At 33.4% G+C, this 18,159-nt stretch overlaps 3 protein-coding genes across 13 annotated transcripts; 2 read left to right on the forward strand and 1 right to left on the reverse strand.

The window, feature by feature from the left end:
- The first annotated feature begins 301 nt into the window (after positions 1-301).
- LOC103488783 (protein ASPARTIC PROTEASE IN GUARD CELL 2-like) lies at positions 302-3,390 on the forward strand. Its single transcript, XM_008447678.3, has 3 exons — positions 302-841; positions 925-1,244; positions 2,477-3,390. The coding sequence occupies exons 1-3, from the start codon at positions 442-444 to the stop codon at positions 3,200-3,202; spliced, it is 1,446 nt and encodes a 481-aa protein (XP_008445900.1). The 5' UTR covers positions 302-441; the 3' UTR covers positions 3,203-3,390.
- Positions 3,391-8,016: 4,626 nt separating this feature from the next.
- Positions 8,017-11,395, reverse strand: LOC103488782 (uncharacterized). Of its 2 annotated transcripts, XM_008447677.3 has the most exons (7): positions 10,713-11,395; positions 9,732-9,834; positions 9,522-9,587; positions 9,164-9,334; positions 8,981-9,077; positions 8,541-8,675; positions 8,017-8,444 (listed from the first exon to the last, which is right to left on the reverse strand). In XM_008447677.3, exons 1-6 carry the CDS (start codon positions 11,224-11,226, stop codon positions 8,550-8,552), a joined length of 1,077 nt encoding a protein of 358 aa, XP_008445899.1. In that variant the 5' UTR covers positions 11,227-11,395; the 3' UTR covers positions 8,017-8,444; positions 8,541-8,549. The 2 variants fall into 2 exon arrangements, with proteins under 2 accessions (XP_008445899.1, XP_050947285.1); XM_051091328.1 differs by having other exon boundaries at positions 8,425-8,675.
- Positions 11,396-12,479: 1,084 nt separating this feature from the next.
- LOC103488780 (transcription factor SRM1) lies at positions 12,480-18,004 on the forward strand. Of its 10 annotated transcripts, none has more exons than XM_017044828.2 (4): positions 12,480-12,848; positions 14,125-14,214; positions 14,301-14,756; positions 16,897-17,516. In XM_017044828.2, the coding sequence occupies exons 3-4, from the start codon at positions 14,371-14,373 to the stop codon at positions 17,372-17,374; spliced, it is 864 nt and encodes a 287-aa protein (XP_016900317.1). In that variant the 5' UTR covers positions 12,480-12,848; positions 14,125-14,214; positions 14,301-14,370; the 3' UTR covers positions 17,375-17,516. The 10 variants fall into 10 exon arrangements, with proteins under 10 accessions (XP_016900317.1, XP_016900319.1, XP_008445897.1 ...); XM_008447675.3 differs by lacking the exon at positions 12,480-12,848 and adding an exon at positions 17,830-18,004 and having other exon boundaries at positions 12,861-14,214; positions 16,897-17,397; XM_008447676.3 differs by lacking the exon at positions 12,480-12,848 and adding an exon at positions 17,835-18,004 and having other exon boundaries at positions 12,861-14,214; positions 16,897-17,397.
- Positions 18,005-18,159: the final 155 nt, after the last annotated feature.

The following is an 18,159-nucleotide window of genomic DNA, read 5'->3' on the forward strand; positions in this document are numbered from 1 at the left end:
GAAAACAAATAGACCACACAATCATATCTTGAAATGGAATGTATACAAATACAATACACAACAGACAACAAAACCCACTCCCTCACTCTTTCTTTCTCTTTCTTTCAATGGGGGAAGACAAATGAAAGCAAATAATTGAACAAACACAAGACAATTCCTACTCAAATATTTCTCAATAAACTCCAAAACATTATTTCACAAAAAATACAAAGGACCCTACAATTATATATATATATATATATATATATATATATATATATATATATATATTTACATCTCTCTTTTTCCTTTTTCAAATTTACATCTTTAAATGTAAAACCCCAAACAAATTCCCTTGTTAATTTAATTACTTCCATCTTATTCCCTCAAATATAACCCAAATCCTTTACTTTCATTCAAAGGTCCCATTCTCATTTTCTGAACCCCAAAAAATTTCAAACCATGTTCTTTAAACAACTGATCTCTTCTCTTCTCTTTTTCCTCGCTGTACTCGTTGTCGTTGCTGCCGCCGCCCGCCCTTCTTCTCCAACAAAGTTTCAATACCTTAATGTTAAAGCTACCAAATTGGACTTCAATGACGGTCAAATTCTTCATACCCTTAATTTCTCCGACGCTCACCGGCAAGTTTCTGGTCATAAATCCCACAACGATACATTTAAACTCAACCTTCTCCATAGGGATAAACTATCCCATGTCCATGGTCACCGTCGTGGGTTCAACGACCGCATGAAAAGAGACGCCATAAGAGTCGCCACCCTCGTCCGCCGCCTATCCCACGGCGCCGCCGCCGTGGAAGATAGCCGTTTCAAGGTGGCTAATTTTGCCACGGATGTCATTTCAGGCGAGGAAAATTATTATTTTTTTAAAAAAATACCCTTTAAAATCCAATGTGTATATTAATTATTTTCTTGAATTTGGAAATAGGAATGGAAGAGGGGAGTGGAGAATATTTTGTTCGGATCGGAGTTGGGAGCCCGCCGAGGAGTCAATATATGGTGATTGATTCGGGGAGTGATATTGTGTGGGTCCAATGTAAACCTTGTAGCCGATGCTACCAACAATCCGACCCGGTTTTCGACCCGGCCGACTCCTCGTCGTTCGCCGGCGTCTCTTGTGGCTCCGACGTTTGCGACCGCCTTGAGAACACCGGATGTAACGCTGGACGATGTCGGTACGAAGTGTCGTATGGGGACGGGTCTTACACTAAAGGCACTCTCGCTCTCGAAACTCTCACCGTCGGCCAAGTAAGCATTATTATAACTCTTCAACTTCAACATTAGAACAATAAGTTGATTAATGTGGTAATTTTTTAATTAAGCATGTTAATGTTAATAATAATGTCTTAAAAGTTTGGTATTTAAGTTTTAGAGTTTTAAAAATTATAGATATTTAAGTTTATGAGTATATTAATTGATTTTGTGTGGAAGAGATCTCAATACAAACTTTAAAAAGAAATGGTATGTGTTATGCACTTCAAATTAAGGAAGGAGCACTTAAAAAATATTTTTGTAAAGTTAGAAACCTTTAAAATTAAAGGTCTAATTTAATCTTTTTATTCTTTTTCTAAAACAAGTTTTCATGGTCTTTTTGTGATGTAATCATCCAACCACTACAAAGAATGGAAAAATTATATATGCACAAAGTTTTAATTTAAGTTTGTGCTTATAAATCATTTAAGTAAATATTAAATGTTAAATATGTAATTATCTATTAGATACAAATGTAAAAAATGATAATACTTAGTTTACAAAAACTAAGCTTAGAAATATTTCATCAATTTCTACATTCCATGTTTTCAAATCTTAAAATGTATTTTATAGTAGAATTTGGCTATCTATTTCACTAAAAAATCTAAAGACTTTAAAATAGGCAGAAAAATTGTGAGAAAATTGACTGATTTTCAAATATAAAAATATTAAATGGTTATGAAATTGTATCGAATTAAAAATTTGATATAGAATTGAAAGTTTCTTGATATATTATATATTTTTTGAATTCTTAAGAATCTACTCGTCACAAAAGTTAACTTTAAATATTTATATATATTCAAACATTTATGCAAAGTTATATGAACATGACTTAACTGACATTAATTTATACTATCAATTTCGTGGTTGAATGTTTGAAGACTAAATAATACAAGTTTAAACGGTGAGACTAAGGGTGAACATGATAGATCAAGAAACTGAGCGACGGATCTAACTGATCAAACTGAGGCTGTTGGTCAGAGATAAGTATGAATTTGGTCAATGTCGATTTGAAAAAATCTAAATCGAGACAACATTTAAAAAAATTTCAAAGGCTCAACCAACCTTCTTTATTGTCGGAGTCGAATTGAACACTTACTAAATCATCTTAATCAATTAGAGGATGGTTTGATTAAAAAACCGATTCCGACAAACTGATGCTCGTCAATAGGTGGGTTTAGGTTGAAAAAATTAATCCTTACGTTTTTGTATTTTTATAATTTGATTAGGTGATGATTCGTGACGTGGCAATTGGGTGCGGTCATACAAACCAAGGAATGTTTATAGGGGCCGCCGGTTTACTCGGACTCGGTGGAGGGTCAATGTCCTTCATTGGCCAACTCGGTGGTCAAACCGGCGGAGCATTCAGCTATTGTTTAGTGAGCCGAGGCACCGGCTCAACCGGAACATTAGAATTCGGCCGTGGAGCATTGCCAGTTGGCGCCACCTGGATCTCCCTAATCCGGAACCCACGCGCCCCAAGCTTCTACTACATCGGACTCGCCGGCATCGGCGTCGGCGGAGTTCGAGTTTCAATACCGGAAGAAACGTTTCAACTCACCGAGTTCGGTACCAACGGCGTCGTAATGGACACTGGCACCGCCGTGACACGTCTTCCGACATCGGCCTACGTGGCGTTGCGTGATTCGTTCACAGCCCAAACCAGCAACCTCCCACGGGCGCCTGGCGTTTCGATCTTCGACACGTGTTACGATCTCAACGGGTTCGAGTCCGTACGAGTGCCCACGGTGTCGTTTTACTTCTCCGATGGACCGGCTCTGACACTGCCAGCGAAGAACTTTTTGATTCCGGTAGACGGCGGCGGAACCTTTTGCTTGGCTTTTGCTCCGTCGCCGTCGGGACTTTCTATAATCGGAAACATCCAGCAAGAAGGAATTCAAATCTCATTCGATGGGGCTAATGGGTTCGTTGGGTTTGGCCCAAATATTTGCTAAATCTACAAATTATATATAATTAAGGATTTGAATATAGTTTTTCTTAATCACATTATTAAATTTTGTTTTAAAGCTAATAGATGGATCACATGTAAATTATTTACTTGTCATGTAGTATAGCTATATAGTTTCTATGAATGTACTATTTTTCTTATTTCCAATGTAATAAAATCTGAATTTTGCTTTCATTTTATATACTCACAATAACAACCTACCTAGTTTCATTTAACACAATTTATATTAAATATAGAATCACTAAATAAACATAAGTCAAAGTAAGCTTAGCTTATAATTAGTGGTAAAGATGAGTTAAATATGTGAAAAGTTTCACTGTAAATTTCAGTAAAAATTTATCATCACGTGAAAAAACCTTTGAAGGTGGTATTTTAAGTAGTTTACTCTTTACGATGTAGTGAATAATTCTTTGAGTTGAGATTTATGATTGTTGGTGAAAACAATTGATGTGGTAGAAAACCGTAAATTTTTCGATTGATGCTTTTTCTTAGATTCTTTTTATTTATTTATTTATTATTATTATTATTATTTTACATATTCTTGTAACGATATGGATGTGTCTGTAATTGAGGATTAGTATATAAAAAGTTAGAAATAAGTAAAAGAGTAAATAGGTGGTTTTATAATTGTGTGATAGTATGTGTGATGTGTTATGGTACATATGTTTGGTAGGTAGTGTCACAAGAGCAACAGTGGCCCATTTAAATGATTGACTTTATATTGAAGCACTATTATACGACTTTGGACATGTGAAGGTATCACGAGGGTCAAAATTCCTCTCTTTTTCTTCACTATTTATGTTAACTACAACGCAACAAAATATTATATGTACATATGTTTTTTTGGTGTAATTGTATTTGTGGCAAAATATAAAATGAAAATTAAGTCCATGATCTATTATTTTTAATTTTGCATGAATGACAAATTATCAACTCCAGCCCTATTGAAATTTTCGAATGACCAAAATGTCCTCGTAGTTAAAAATGTGTAACTACATTTGATTAACGTCTGATTGCTATCTGATTGTGATCTTATACCCACAAATTATCAATAATTTCAATTACTATTTGATTGTTGTCTAGTTATTGTCCAATTGCTATTTGATGTACATTATTGTTTAACCGTTAATGATACTAATTTACCATCTCATTATTATTTAATTTTAATATGATATCATTTACTACTTACTTCCGTTTTTTTAATGTATAATTACTAAGTAGTTTATCGATAATCATCTTATTATCTTCCATCTTTTGTTAATTATTAAGTATATTTTGATTAATTACCATCATATTATCATATGGGTACCTTCAAATTTTTTGTCAATTGCTAAGAATTTTTTTTATGACATTATGATTGTCATATGATTACTTTTTTTTTCCTGTTAATTTCTATGCAGTTTTTTTATTATTCTTCATTTTTGTAATCTACATAACATTGTCGATCATCTCATTGTAGACCATTGAAAGCTTAACCACAACGACAAAATAATGAGATAGTATTACTTGATTACCTTCTAATTGTAATTTGATTACTTTTTTTCCCCAATTTTAGTTAGTTTTCTAAAATAGATATTGGATTACCATATGATTTACATTCTACTTTTTCATTTTTTTCCATTTTAGTTAGTCTTTTGAAATAATAATTTAATTTGATTGCCTTTTGATTGTCATCTAATTATCTTCTGATTGTCACAAAATTTCCAAGTCCAACAAAGTGGATCGAAGCTCCTAGTGATACTTCATTCTCTTTTTCCTTGTTTGTATTTTGAAGGCAACAAATTCCGATTAGGAACACCCTCCTCTGCCATCGTTGTCACTGCTTTATCAAAACGAATAGAGTAACCAAAGAGAAATCAGAAGCTCAAAGTCTTAAAGATCTGGCGAAAAAGAGCTTTAGAGATTTCAATCTCAATTTTTCTAAAGTATGCCAAGCGAGCCCATCACATCGATGCGAACCTTAACAATGCCATCAAAATCCTCACTTCTTTTCAATTCTTTGAGTTGTTGCCGACTCTCTAGACAACTGGTACCAGATTCTTCAAGTGGAGCCATTCGCCCACATCAACACGCTAAAAAACAATACAAGAAGCTCAATCTACTGTTGCATCCAGATAAGAATCCCTATTTCAATTCCAAGGAGCCGTTCAAGCATGTAGGCGAGGTGTATCATTTTTTATCCAATAAGGTAAGGAGTAAGGAAAGGGAGTAACTTCGGTATCTATAAAAATAAATTTATCATTTTTTATTTGTCCAATATAATTAATAATTTTTACCATATTTGCAATATACTAAATAAAGGTGATATGAACTTAATTTTATTAAAAGACTTTGCTATCTAGTACAAATTCCCATGTTTTTACGATACATATCTTTTTCTCATTCATGTTCGTACTGTTTTATTTCTCAACTCATTGTCAAGATTAAGATTCATGTTGTAAATTTATGTACTTCCATGCGATACATTAATTATTACTAGCAAATTATCATACGATTTAATTCATAAGATAGGGGGATTACTTGTTCGTTTCGTTTACTTCAGTATGGTAATGTGTCCATTTTGAAGCAAAATTCCGTAGGTTATTTTTTTTTGAACTCAACCAAAAAAAAAAAAAAAAAGTGAACCTATTGTCTTTGTTGGACTATCTTTTAGTTAAATATTTATGTTTTAGTTAAATTATGGTTTTAAAAGCGCTAGTCCGTTTAATTTTGATGGGTAGTTTAACAAATCTTTTTGTTAAGTTCTATTGTTATAAATGTCAAGTATGGAGGAAACGAAACTTCACATTTGTTTAGGAGATAGAGATCCACTTATGAGTAAGTTTCAAAAGCAAAGTTACTTAAAGACTTGCCTAAAATGGACAATATTATAGTATACTGGAGATCTAGGCCAAAAATCTCGTATGGATTTAGTATGCTCCAAGTGAAAGAATAAGAAAGGGTCGTGAAGTCAATGAGCTTCGATTTCTACTGAGGTGACCCACGCTTGTCGGTTTATGCTTTGGTGAACTTACACGTGGGTCACACCCTTATCCATCAGTGACCCTAGTGGCTCACCTCATCTTGGAGACTTAGTTGCTTCATCTACCTTAGCCAACTCACATGCAGTTGCCCTTCTCTGGGTCACTTTTCCTAGATGGGGTCATACAACTTTTCGTTTGGTAACGTTCACGTTCCATGTTTCTTATTTCTTGTTTTCGGTTCTTCTTTTTTTAGAATAAAAAATAGGAATGTATTTAATAACTGTTTCTGTTTTTTGTTTCCTGAAAAAATGAAACATAAACAAAAAAATGTGTTTGATAACTGTTTATTGTTTCTTGATTTTCTTCGAGATTTATTTTTTATTTTTATTCATATCTAATTCCATTAAACATTAAATAAAAATATATGCCCCATTAAACATAAAAAATAAAATTATCAAAAGTTTATTCATTTAATACAAGGAGTTCCGGAAATAAAAATAATAACATAAACACAAAATTTTATCTATCCTTCAAATGTTGCCAAATTTGATTGGCAATATCATCTCTCACTCAGGCCATTTCTCATAAATGATGTCGACTCACTTCTTAATCTATCAATTTTAACAATCTCAATATTTTATAACATTTAAAATATAATAATTGAAAGAAAACATGAAAAAAAGAGGAAGATGATGATTATTTGGGTAAGTTGATGGAGATGAGAGGAAAAAGAAAATCAATAAAAATAATTGAGAATTAGTAAAATGAAACCAATATAAAAACAATTGAGAAAAAGGAAAAGGTAACAAATAAAAATAATCGATAAAATGGAAAAGAAAACAATTAAAATAATTAAAAAAAAAGAAACTAATAAAAATAATTGAAACAAAAGAAAACAAATAGAAATAAGAAAAATGAGATTAGAACGAGAAACAAGAACGTTAGACTTTTTCAACTCTGGTACGTATTAATCATTTGTCTTAACTATCAACTTTGACTTTATCGGTATCAAAATTTGTGTATGACGCACGTCATGACCTACAATTGTCCTTAATTTCACATGTAATAGTGTATTATGTATAACTCAACCTCTCTATTAGATATATATCTTCTCTGATCTTTTTTTTTCTTCTAAATTTGTTTTAATGTTTGTAATTAGAGAAGCAAATAAAGAGGGAGAGAGAAATAAGAGAGAATGGAAAGGAAACAATAGACAGGAGAATTTTAGGTTTTGTCATTTTGACAAATGTATTTGTCCAAAAGGACAGACAATGTCTGAGAAGTGTTTTGGGTGTTGTGTTGTATTCTATTTATTAACTTTATATGAGTTTCTTTTTTAATCCTTTTTGACTTTGTGTGTGATGATTTCAAAAGCTTCCAAATTCATGAGATGCACATTCAAATTCTCAAATGATGTGCCCTCAATTTCAAACCCAAAAAAAGAAAAAAAAAAGGCACTTTTTCATACTCTACTTTCATCTTTCTATCAAAGAAATTAACTGTAAGAAAATTTTAAAGCTCTCCCTCCATGTCGAATGTGAATGAGAATATTCTCTTCGATAACTTTGGTCTTTCCAATTTCAGGGTGTGACTCTAAAGGTGTAATTGCCGTTAGTAATTCCGAATTGTGTAAATGGTATTGACTAAGAAGGAAGAGATGCTTACTTTGGTCAAATTAGTGGCATAAGATAGTGTAGACCAATCTCAATCCTATAATCGAGAGAAAATTTTTCTGTTTAGTTGAGGTCATTGCCTGAAAATGATATGATTTCATTTTAACTTTTATAAATAAATTTACACGTTATTGATAACGTTTTTGTTAGAGAGGGGAAAGAAGTAAATAATTGAGAAGCAATTACTTTAATAAAATCAAATTTTGTTCAACCTCTTTAAATATCTACAATATATTCCCAAATGAATGGAAAAAAAAAACTAAAATGAGAAAAAAAAATGGATAAATGCCTTTCCAACACATGAAAACTAAGTCTAAAAACAAAACTAAAGGAAGCCTCGTAGGATAGTCATTTGGTTTTTAGTTTTTGAAAATTAAGCTTAGAAACACCACAAATACCTCTATTGACCGATCAAAAGAAATAGACTTAATTTTTAAAAACCAAATGATAATCAAACATGACTCAACAAATTAAAACCGACTCTAAACTAGGGCCAAAATAAAACTAAATAAGCTACAAACAAGTAAGCAAATCACCTCTAGGCTCTAACTAATATTTTGTAAAGATCAATGTTTTCTCCCATAATCTTAACCTGCAAGCCAAGAAAGAAATTGTGAATTATCAACAAAAAGATATCAAGAGGATGAAAGATGTATAGATTACAAGTAAATTTCGTGGTTGTTCTTACTGTATCCATCTAACGAAACTCATCGTGGTACGGATAATAATCCATCTCGTCTTCACTGAAAACAGAGCTATAGAACACAAATGGGTTCTCGATCATATCGTTCAAGGTTAGGAGCCCATCATCATCACTATCTGCCTGTAATTCACGACATCAATAATCTGTTTAAGGCCCTCAAAACTATGGAAATCATTCATCGTGTGTTCCTGAGAATCTAGAGCATGAAGATTAATACAAGATGATAATCCTATTGAGCCTTACATGGATATACTTCCCCAGCCCTCATTACGTTTCATCGGTTATGTACTATAAAAAGCTCACAGTAATCCCGCAGAATACTTTCTTATCCCAAAAATATAAAACACTCTTTCGGTTGAAGACTTTGTTAATTGTTTACAACACAACAATAAAAGCGGAAACCATGTTTTATCATCCAAAAGTACCTGAGAGATGATGTATTCTGCTTGTTGTTTTGCATAATAAGCCTCTGATGGATGGATTTTTCCAATTATAGGCAACAGTTCAGATGTTGAAAGGAACCTGTAAGAATGAAGAACAATATAATGTTTAGAGAATAAATTATTTACAACAAAAAGACATATATGGGAATAATGTTTTACTTTTACCCATCAGAGTCTTTGTCGAGCTCCAAGAACATCTTTCTTGCCAGTGCCTCCGGTTCTTCGTCCTCCCAATTTGATGAATTGTAATCTTCATCCACTCTTCTTATTAAGTCTAAAATTTTAGGGAAAAACTCACTGAAATTAAGCTTTCCATCTTTGTCGTTATCTCTTTCCCTGATAGGTAACATTATAAAGTGAGTGGTCAGCAGAATGAACTTGTCAGATTATCAGTACTAACTTTAAATACAACAGAAGGTTTCAACACAAAGAAGATTGGAACAAGTGTTAGAATCTTTATAACGTGTTTGTTATGTTTAACTATCTCGGTAATAAGCTCCAAAGGCTTAAGGAATTCATTTACCTTACTACATCTGCACATAACCATAGAAGCAGCTTTGGGCTCTTGCTGTCAGCGGGATGCAAGAAGCTGAAAACAAGTAGATCGTACAATGGTATAAGTATCGACAATTGAGTGATAGAAAATGACAGAAGACGGGCTCTTTTTCTTAGCATTTTCAGATGATGTGAGAGGTGGGGACAAAAGAGAGATGGTGAAACTTTCGAAGCTTACTCATTAAATTCATTTAGATCCAAAACTCCATCCCCATCTGCATCTGATGCATTGAAATGCTCCTCATTCCACCAGCCAATATCATAACCAAAAGAACTGTTACCTGATAAACAGTTTGGAAATTAAACAGCAGAATATGTAACATAAACAACACCGTTGGAATCATTAAAAATCTTCTATGAGAAGAAGAAGCAATTTAAGGATGTTTATCAAAGCAAGCCTATGTTAAACTATGGATTGCTTGTTTTAAACTACGAAAGTGTTATATTCTTATAGTTAACATAATCAAAGTAACGAAAATTCAAGCTTATGAATCCTATCTTCATATCATATGGTAAAGTTTTAGGCTTTGTGAACTCAGAAATCAAATACAGGGTATGTACTTTCTTAAAACAAAAAATCATGATCCCACATAAAAACACAAGTTAACTCATCAACCCAACAATTAAACAAATTTTATTACACTATCTCAAAAAAGAAAAACCGAAACCCAACCATATTAAACACATAAACCACCAATGACACAAACTTAGGTTTAAGCTATATGAGCCAAAAACTCCTTTAGGAATAACATTGGAGAACTCTAAGTATGTCATAGAAACATATACAAAAACAATAACCATATTTCTCTTAGCTAAAAAGGCAACTTCCTGCTTCAAAGACTGGTAAAGTAAATCATTAATAATTTAATATTGTTGTCAACCTCCGCAAGGTCCAACTTATTAAACCAAATACCCTCGATAAAAAGGTCAACGGTGTTTGTCCCCACCCACTTGCCGCTACCCGTACCCACTTGTATTGAACTAAAAGAAATCATAAATGCCATTGGGAAACAAACGTATCATATCAGATAGAATAGTCTAAAGTACAAAAGATACTAAAACACAAATTCACCAAACAAGAACATACTAATCAGCAGGGGTTCTCAAGATCAAAGTGAAATCAAATTGACAAGTGATTAGAAAGAAGAAGACGATTTACCGGCAGCAAGAACCCAACTGGGGGGTTCATACTCAGCAAAGGAAACAAACCCATCACGATTTTCATCATGAGATTGAAATTCCCTTTCAGTCCGATGCAAAGCTTCATTCATGGCTTGCTGCAAGTTCCAGCGAGTCAATTCCTCCGCAGACACAAACCCATCGGAAGGATCCACATCAATTTTGGGAAAAATAAAAAACAATCTTTCGGTGACATTAAACCTGTCCTCATCGTTGATGAACTCTTCCCACTCAGGATGAGAATCATGGGCGGCGAGATTTTCGAGCGACTGCTTCTGCCATTCGTCGTCCTCACGGCGAAGCTCAATGTCAGAGATGAGAGGGTCGAAGGAGATGTAGTGGTCGTGTTGTTGGCGGTGGAGAGGGGGATTGAAGGTGAAGTTGGAACGGAGGCGGAGGCGGCGGTGGCGGGGGACGGTTGTTGGAGTTTGAGATATTAGGAGTAGAAGAAGGGAAAAGATTGATATGTAAATGAGAACAGAGAATTTCCCCATTTTTGGGAAAATGAAAAGCTTCAAGCTTGATCAATGGAGGTTACAGGATGAATCAAATGTGATTATGATTTTTATTATAGTATCAGTTTGATTTTGAATTTAATTAAGTGATTAATTTATCTTCTTAGAGGGAGAGCGAATGAAGCCATGAAGATTGAACAGTTTGAAGCCAAACTATAAATATACAGATATCAACCAAATGTTTTGTTGATAATATAAATATTAGCAGATCTTGACATTTTAGTTGAGATTGAAATTTTAGACATCAACTGTTTATTGTTTTGATTACAAAAGATATTTGTAGGTTGTTTTTTGGAATCAAAATATTACCAATATAAGAAAAGAATCGAAATATTACTAAATATAACAAAAGTATCTAAAAAAAATAGTTATAATTGAACTGAGTTGAATTTTAATATGTGAGTGACATATATATATATATATATTATACATTTAAATGTAAATCTACAGGTCCATTCCAAAATTTCAATTTATATAAAATAGGAACAAAAATGTTTTCTTTTAGTTTTTTTTAAATATATATCGTATACATAATTAGGTTGGTCTTACTTGCACGATCCTGCTTAGCCTACCATTCAACTTCTTTTTCTCCAATTTTCTAACCCAATCCAACACTACACACTCAACCTTTAGTAATTTAGATTTATGTTTATCATAACATAAACATATACAAATACAAATGGTAGGGATATCATATTTTATCATAAAATAATTTTTCTATAGATATATAATATTTAAAATTTAAATAAATTTTTCTAAAATAGAAAAGTTACGATAAAATTCATTACATTTGTTTTTATAAGGAAAATATAAATTTTTTAAATTTAAAAGTGAGATATTTCTATAATTTTAAAAAAAATTAAAACAATAGAAAATATAGATTATATTTTATATTTTCAAAATTTGTTTGTTAATCAAATTATATTTTTGAAAACTACTTTCAAATTATGCGATTTAAATCCAATAAATTCTCAAGAAAATGTAGAAATATAATAAATAAAATAAAGAATATAATTATAAACTCAATTTAAAGGAAAATGATATGCATTGATATTGCAAAATTGAGAGTATCAAATGCATATGTTAATCAATTTCTTCTAAATTTACTCTTTCATTAGATTCCTTTGTGTTCAAAATTTCAAATTCTCTATCAAAACAGAATCTATATTATATTATCTAATTAAAAAGCCCGATATTCCTAAAGAAATTCTGGAAACAAAACCCAATGATCGTGTTTTCCGCCAGAATTTCTCTTAATCGTAAAGATTTTTTTCTTACAAAGTTGAAAATGAAATGAAACGATACCCTCTTTTTGTAATCTTGTTTTTATAGATTGGGAAAATCAATTCAAATCACGAAGCCAATATGAGAAGAATTTTGATTTGGGCCTCTCTTATTTTCTGCTATGCAACTGGCTTTACAGTTACCCATTTCCCCGCTTCCATCACCGTTTCCATTTATTTGGTTTACAAGCAAAGAAATCAAGAGGAACCCATCAGATTTCAGTTCCCCTGTTTTTCTCTGTTGCTTCTTTCATGGATTTCTTGTTCATATGTTCATAAAGATTTGCAGATTCTGTGTCTTTTTGAGACCGATAAAAGGTTTGCTTGAAGTTTCTGTCTCTCTCAGTTGTCTTATTTACAGTAATTAGTTGTTGGGCATGGGACCTAAGACCCATCACAGTCCCCCTTTTTGAAAGTTTAGTAAAACCCATCATCGTTGCTTATAATTTCTCCACCTACCTTGTAAAAATCTACTAAATCAGGGCCCCATTTTCAATCCCATCTTTGTTATCTTGCATTTGAATCCCTCCCTTTCCTTATTTGAATTCGTTCTACTTTTAGAAATCAACTTGTTTCTACTTTTTTTTTTTTTTTTCCTTCAACTTTTTCTGGGTATGATTCTATGGCTGAGAGGAAGTAGAAAAACAAAGTGAAATTTTTTATTCTTACCCATTTAGGGTCTCTTTGTAATTCTGTACCTAGATTTGGCCTTTTTGTGCTTTAATTGTTTGTGGCTGTGGATTATGGTGGTGAGAGCTGTGTTGGGTTGGCAATAATTCCGTTCGGAATTTTCGTGTAACATGTGTTTAGTGTATTGCTTTAACTGTAACTGTAATTGATATTTGAAAAGTAAGAAGGCAGGACTTTGAGGGTTTTGTCATCAATCAAGAGGTTGAAAAAACCAGGAGCTGTTCTCTATCATTTCTGACTGTTCTTCATTGAAAGAGTTGTTAGTGTAGTTTTACTTGGCTCTTCTTTTAATTAGAAAATTGTAAAAGCACATGGGTTTTCATTTTTTCTTTTCGTTTTGATACCTAGAATCTATGCTCTGAAGGGATGCCTTTTCATCTCAACTTTGCATCTTTTTCTCTTTCTACTTATTCCAAATCTTACCTCACAATGAAATGTAACCTGCTTGTAAAATGATTTTACTATTTGAGCAGCAGAAGAAGGCTGGGCATAAGGAGGTAGTTGGGTTTTGGCTTTTTCCTGTTGTTGTCTTAGGTTCATAAAAGTAGAAATCATATTGTAGAGATTTGAGTTTTATAGTTTGGACCGTCTAAACTGTTCTTGTCAACTCGAAAGATGATAATTTGAGTTTTTTTTTTTTGCTCGTTAGTTTAGTATTGAAATCGTAGACACTCTCCTATTCTGTGGATTTCTGGATTCATCCTTGTTTGGTATATGCTGTCCTTTTCAGATTTCATCATCAGGGGATGAAATTCTCATTCGAAATGATTCACCCGTTCAATTCTATCTTTTGCTTTCTTTTGAAAATTGATACATTTACTCTTTTTACTATGGATTATCAGTTTTTTCTCATGCAGGCAGTCATTTTCTGGTTAACTCTGTTGTTCTTTTTATTCATTGATAGGTTATCTTCACCTGAATCTAGCTTTTGAGCCATGGAGAAAATTGCTTTTGAAATCTTCACATGTTTTTTCTGAGTTTCATCATTATATAGGTGAAACTGGATTCAACTGAACAGTGTTTTATTTGTCCGTTTAAAGCCCTATTTCCTAAAGCTTTCTTTCTTGCCATGGATTTTAGATCATAGAAGACCTTCGTAGATTTTCCTGTTCTCTCTTGTGGAAAATTTGGAGAATAAACACAAGGTTAAATGACAGTAGATGAAGAGAGAAAGAGCTCGATTTGGAGTCGAGAACAGGACAAGGCATTTGAGAATGCTCTAGCTACTTATCCAGAGGATGCTTCAGATCGTTGGGAGAAAATTGCGGTTGACGTACCTGGAAAAACTTTAAAAGAGATCAAAGATCATTACGAGCTGTTGGTTGATGATGTTAACCAAATTGAATCTGGATTCGTTCCTCTGCCCTCCTATAGTTTTTCTTCTGATGGGTCTCCAAGTCATGCTAGTGAAGAGGGAAGTGGAAAGAAGGGAGACTACCATGGGCTGGACAATAGTGAATCTCGTTTCGGAAGTAAAGCTCCAAGATCAGATCAAGAGCGTAGAAAGGGGACTGCATGGACAGAGGATGAGCACAGGTAAACCTTTGGTCTTTAGGTTTATTTTCTTACTTCTATTGACAAATGGATTTTCTCAAGTGTCTAAGGTGAGGTAAGTTCAACTTTTTCTTAATTAATAATAAGAATAGTCATTGTTTTTCTTTTATACAAAACATGCCCGAATAGGCTGCTAATTCAGGTCTGTTATTCTTCATTATCTTATAAGTGTTGATGTTATCTTGAATCATGTATCACTATTTATTTTTCCCGTTTATTCCTTTCACATGATTTTTGTAAAGTTGGTCAACAGTTTTGGTATTTCTGTATGAAGCTCTGAATCGTGGTGCTTTCCATATATGTATGCCAACCCAAACTGATTAATAGCTGTACTCTTAATTTCTTTGTAGTCAACAAATGATAACTGTTTCCCTACTTGGATTTTTTTTATAGTGCTTACTGACGTCATTATGGGAAGCCATTGTGTCTGATGTTTAGGAGGTCGTTTTCTCTTTTATTACCATTAAATAGAGAGGCCATTTCTGGTATGGAACCTCTTATTGTTATATTTCAGTTTCAAAGACATGAATTTCTGCTAAAGTGTTTTGTTACTTTCTCTGTTCTATTAATGTCAATCCAACTACAGACTTGGTATTTCCATGTTGCCGATAAAATGCATCCAAGTTCCAACTCTCTGTTCTATTACACTTTTTACAGTTACTGATCGTAATGGAAATGGGGCAGATAGAAGTTTCCATCTCTTTCCTCAATTCTCATCCCTTCTGTTCTATAGTTTGGACTTCTTGAGGATGAGATACGACAAGTTTGACATTTTGGAATTGGATAGGTTGTACAATTGTGTTCTTGAGTTGTGAGAATGAGATACAATAACTGGTCATGTTCTTTTTAGACACATCACAGTGGGTTCCGATATACCTTCTCAGCACTTCCATTCCTCTTGTTAGACCATCTATCACACCCATAGCTACAGCTCTTAACTCTATCTCCTAATAATGTGTTGTACTTCACAAGTTGCATTATTTTTTAACCGCCAGTTTCTTTATCTTTCACTATCAAAGCTTGTAAATATTAGATATTTTTCTTTGATTATCAACCCTTTGGTTATCTCTTATCTGTGGCGATATCTTAATCATGAGTTATAAGGGGCCTTATGTGAACACAAACAGAGACTAGCATAAGTGTTGGATCCAAAGTTGGTACTAAAGATTATAACCGACTTATTACACTCTTGGATGTGATATTTTAGCAACATTTGGAGTAACAATTTAATTGACAGTTCCACTTGAGGAATCAGGGGCTGTGGTAGTTGCTGAATCTTCTACTGTCTCATCCTAACTACCTCTAGGTATTATTTTTGCTTCATCGGAGGCACTTTCTGTATCTTTTCTTCTTTTGTGGGAGGGGTCTTTGTGGGCTCCTTTGCATATGTCCTTCTAGTCTTTTGCCTTTTTTTTTTTCTCAATTAAAGTTCGGTTTATCATTTCCTATTGAGGTTGCCTTCAACTTGAAGAATGGATATGCCATATGCATTTGTTTTTCTTCCAATTAGAACCTGGCAATAGTTCATGTATAGTTTCCCGGAGTACAAGATGGCAAAGTAGTGTTGCTCAAGTAAATATCACGTGCAGAACATGTGCTTGGTTGGGATGAGAAGGTGCCCTTCCCAGACACAGAACATGAATTAAGCACTTAGTTTGGATGTCTTGTTTTTTAGATACAATACAAAGTCATTAGATAGTCTAATTGCTCAGAGTTTTGAATCAATCACATTGAGATATAATTATACAGACTTCCCCTGAGAAATTCTGTTGGGTTCATTCATAAATGGAATATAAATACAGAAGTACATGACTAAAGCACTCAAAAGAGCAACATAATAAAAAAAAATAACCTTTCTTAAGGTGGCGATTTTTATGCTCACCCTTGTATAAAGGTAAAAACATTGCAGTTTGCACAAGATGTTAGGCTTATGCTTGTTCGATAGCTTATCATGCACACTAGTTTCTGTTAGCCCTATGTTTGTTTTTTCACAATTGGTATATTTGCATGGTTTATGATACACTTGTCTTATCATAAATCTTATGATTTATGATAATTATCAGTACATGTATTCATTTTGGGATCATAACAAGCCTTACTTTTAGCATTTGTTACCAAGCAGGCTATTTCTTCTTGGTTTGGATAAATATGGAAAAGGAGATTGGCGAAGTATCTCCCGGAACTTTGTGGTGTCGAGAACACCCACTCAAGTGGCAAGCCATGCACAAAAGTACTTCATTCGTCTAAATTCAATGAACAAAGACAGAAGGCGATCAAGCATCCACGATATCACCAGCGTTGATAATGGAGATGTATCTGCACCTCAAGGTCCAATTACTGGTGAAGCAAATAGTTATGGAGGAGTAGGAGGAGGAGGATCTACCAACAAATCGACCAAACAGCCTCCTCAACCACCTATTGGATCATTTGGTGTTGGGATATACGGTGCTCCAACTGTAGGGCAGCCAGTAGGAGGGCCCTTTGTTTCAGCAGTTGGCACTCCGGTTGCGGTTAATACTCCTTCACCAGCACATATGCCATATTCAGTTAGCTCACTGGCCACTAGACCATCGGTAAACATGAGCCCCATAACGTATTAAATCTCTCAAGCATTTGGTGTTAGGTAATGTTTTCTGTTTTGGCATAACTTGTCTGAACAGTGGTCTTATGCCTATTGTTTTGGTCTCATAGAACATTTGCTGAATAATATAATAACTTATATTATGATGCTGCTTTGCTAAATTGGATGCTTTAATAATTCTTTAATTGAGCCCATAGGGATTACAAAATTTATGAAGGAAATGAGAAAGAAAGCATGGACTTTTCCCTTCTGTCTGTTTGTATTTACTTGTTATGATGTTCAGTTGTTACTAAGCAAAGCACCTTCATGAATGATGTAGGGGATTCTTAGACCTTTTTAGTTCAATGTTGTGTTCTTCTCCAACATATTGGATTATAGTTTGATTTGGATTTGATTTCTTTCAAGCTTTTTAAGGTTCATTGAATGATTAGTGATAAAATAGAGAAAATGTCACAAGGAACTGTCTATTTGTAGGGCAGGGCGTCCTTAATGATTCCATCAAGATTGCATTGTGAATGCAACCATGTCGAGGAAAAAGTGGAGAAGAATTTGAGAAGGTAAAGTTGGGTATATATGATCTTAAAAAAGAGGGAGGAGAAAAAGGAACCAAATTCAAGTAATGACTTTTTACATGTGATATGTTTCTTCATTTTTGGTTTTTTGCTCATATAATCTTGGTGGAAAAAAGTAATTGGTGACATCTTAAAGCTAACCAGCCAACTCAGCATGTCCTCTATGATCACACAAACCCAAGATATTGTTGGTGGTAAGAAAGTGGAAATAACCCAAATAAGTTTATGTTTA

This window comes from Cucumis melo, chromosome 10 (genome assembly GCF_025177605.1).
Source record: "Cucumis melo cultivar AY chromosome 10, USDA_Cmelo_AY_1.0, whole genome shotgun sequence".
In the NCBI taxonomy this organism is placed as follows: Eukaryota; Viridiplantae; Streptophyta; class Magnoliopsida; order Cucurbitales; family Cucurbitaceae; genus Cucumis; species Cucumis melo.

Bases quoted from the DNA above. Each gene is read 5' to 3' on its own strand.
- LOC103488783 (XM_008447678.3), top strand. From the start codon at position 442: ATGTTCTTTAAACAACTGATCTCTTCTCTTCTCTTTTTCCTCGCTGTA. The intron at 842-924 runs GCGAGGAAAATT...ATTTGGAAATAG, and splicing joins TGCCACGGATGTCATTTCAG to GAATGGAAGAGGGGAGTGGA. The intron at 1,245-2,476 runs GTAAGCATTATT...TAATTTGATTAG, and splicing joins AAACTCTCACCGTCGGCCAA to GTGATGATTCGTGACGTGGC.
- LOC103488780 (XM_017044828.2), top strand. From the start codon at position 14,371: ATGACAGTAGATGAAGAGAGAAAGAGCTCGATTTGGAGTCGAGAACAG. The intron at 14,757-16,896 runs GTAAACCTTTGG...GTTACCAAGCAG, and splicing joins TGGACAGAGGATGAGCACAG to GCTATTTCTTCTTGGTTTGG.
- LOC103488782 (XM_008447677.3), bottom strand. From the start codon at position 11,226: ATGGGGAAATTCTCTGTTCTCATTTACATATCAATCTTTTCCCTTCTT. The intron at 9,078-9,163 runs GTAAAAGTAAAA...TCATTCTTACAG, and splicing joins CTCGACAAAGACTCTGATGG to GTTCCTTTCAACATCTGAAC. The intron at 8,676-8,980 runs GTACTTTTGGAT...CGTGAATTACAG, and splicing joins CAGAATACATCATCTCTCAG to GCAGATAGTGATGATGATGG.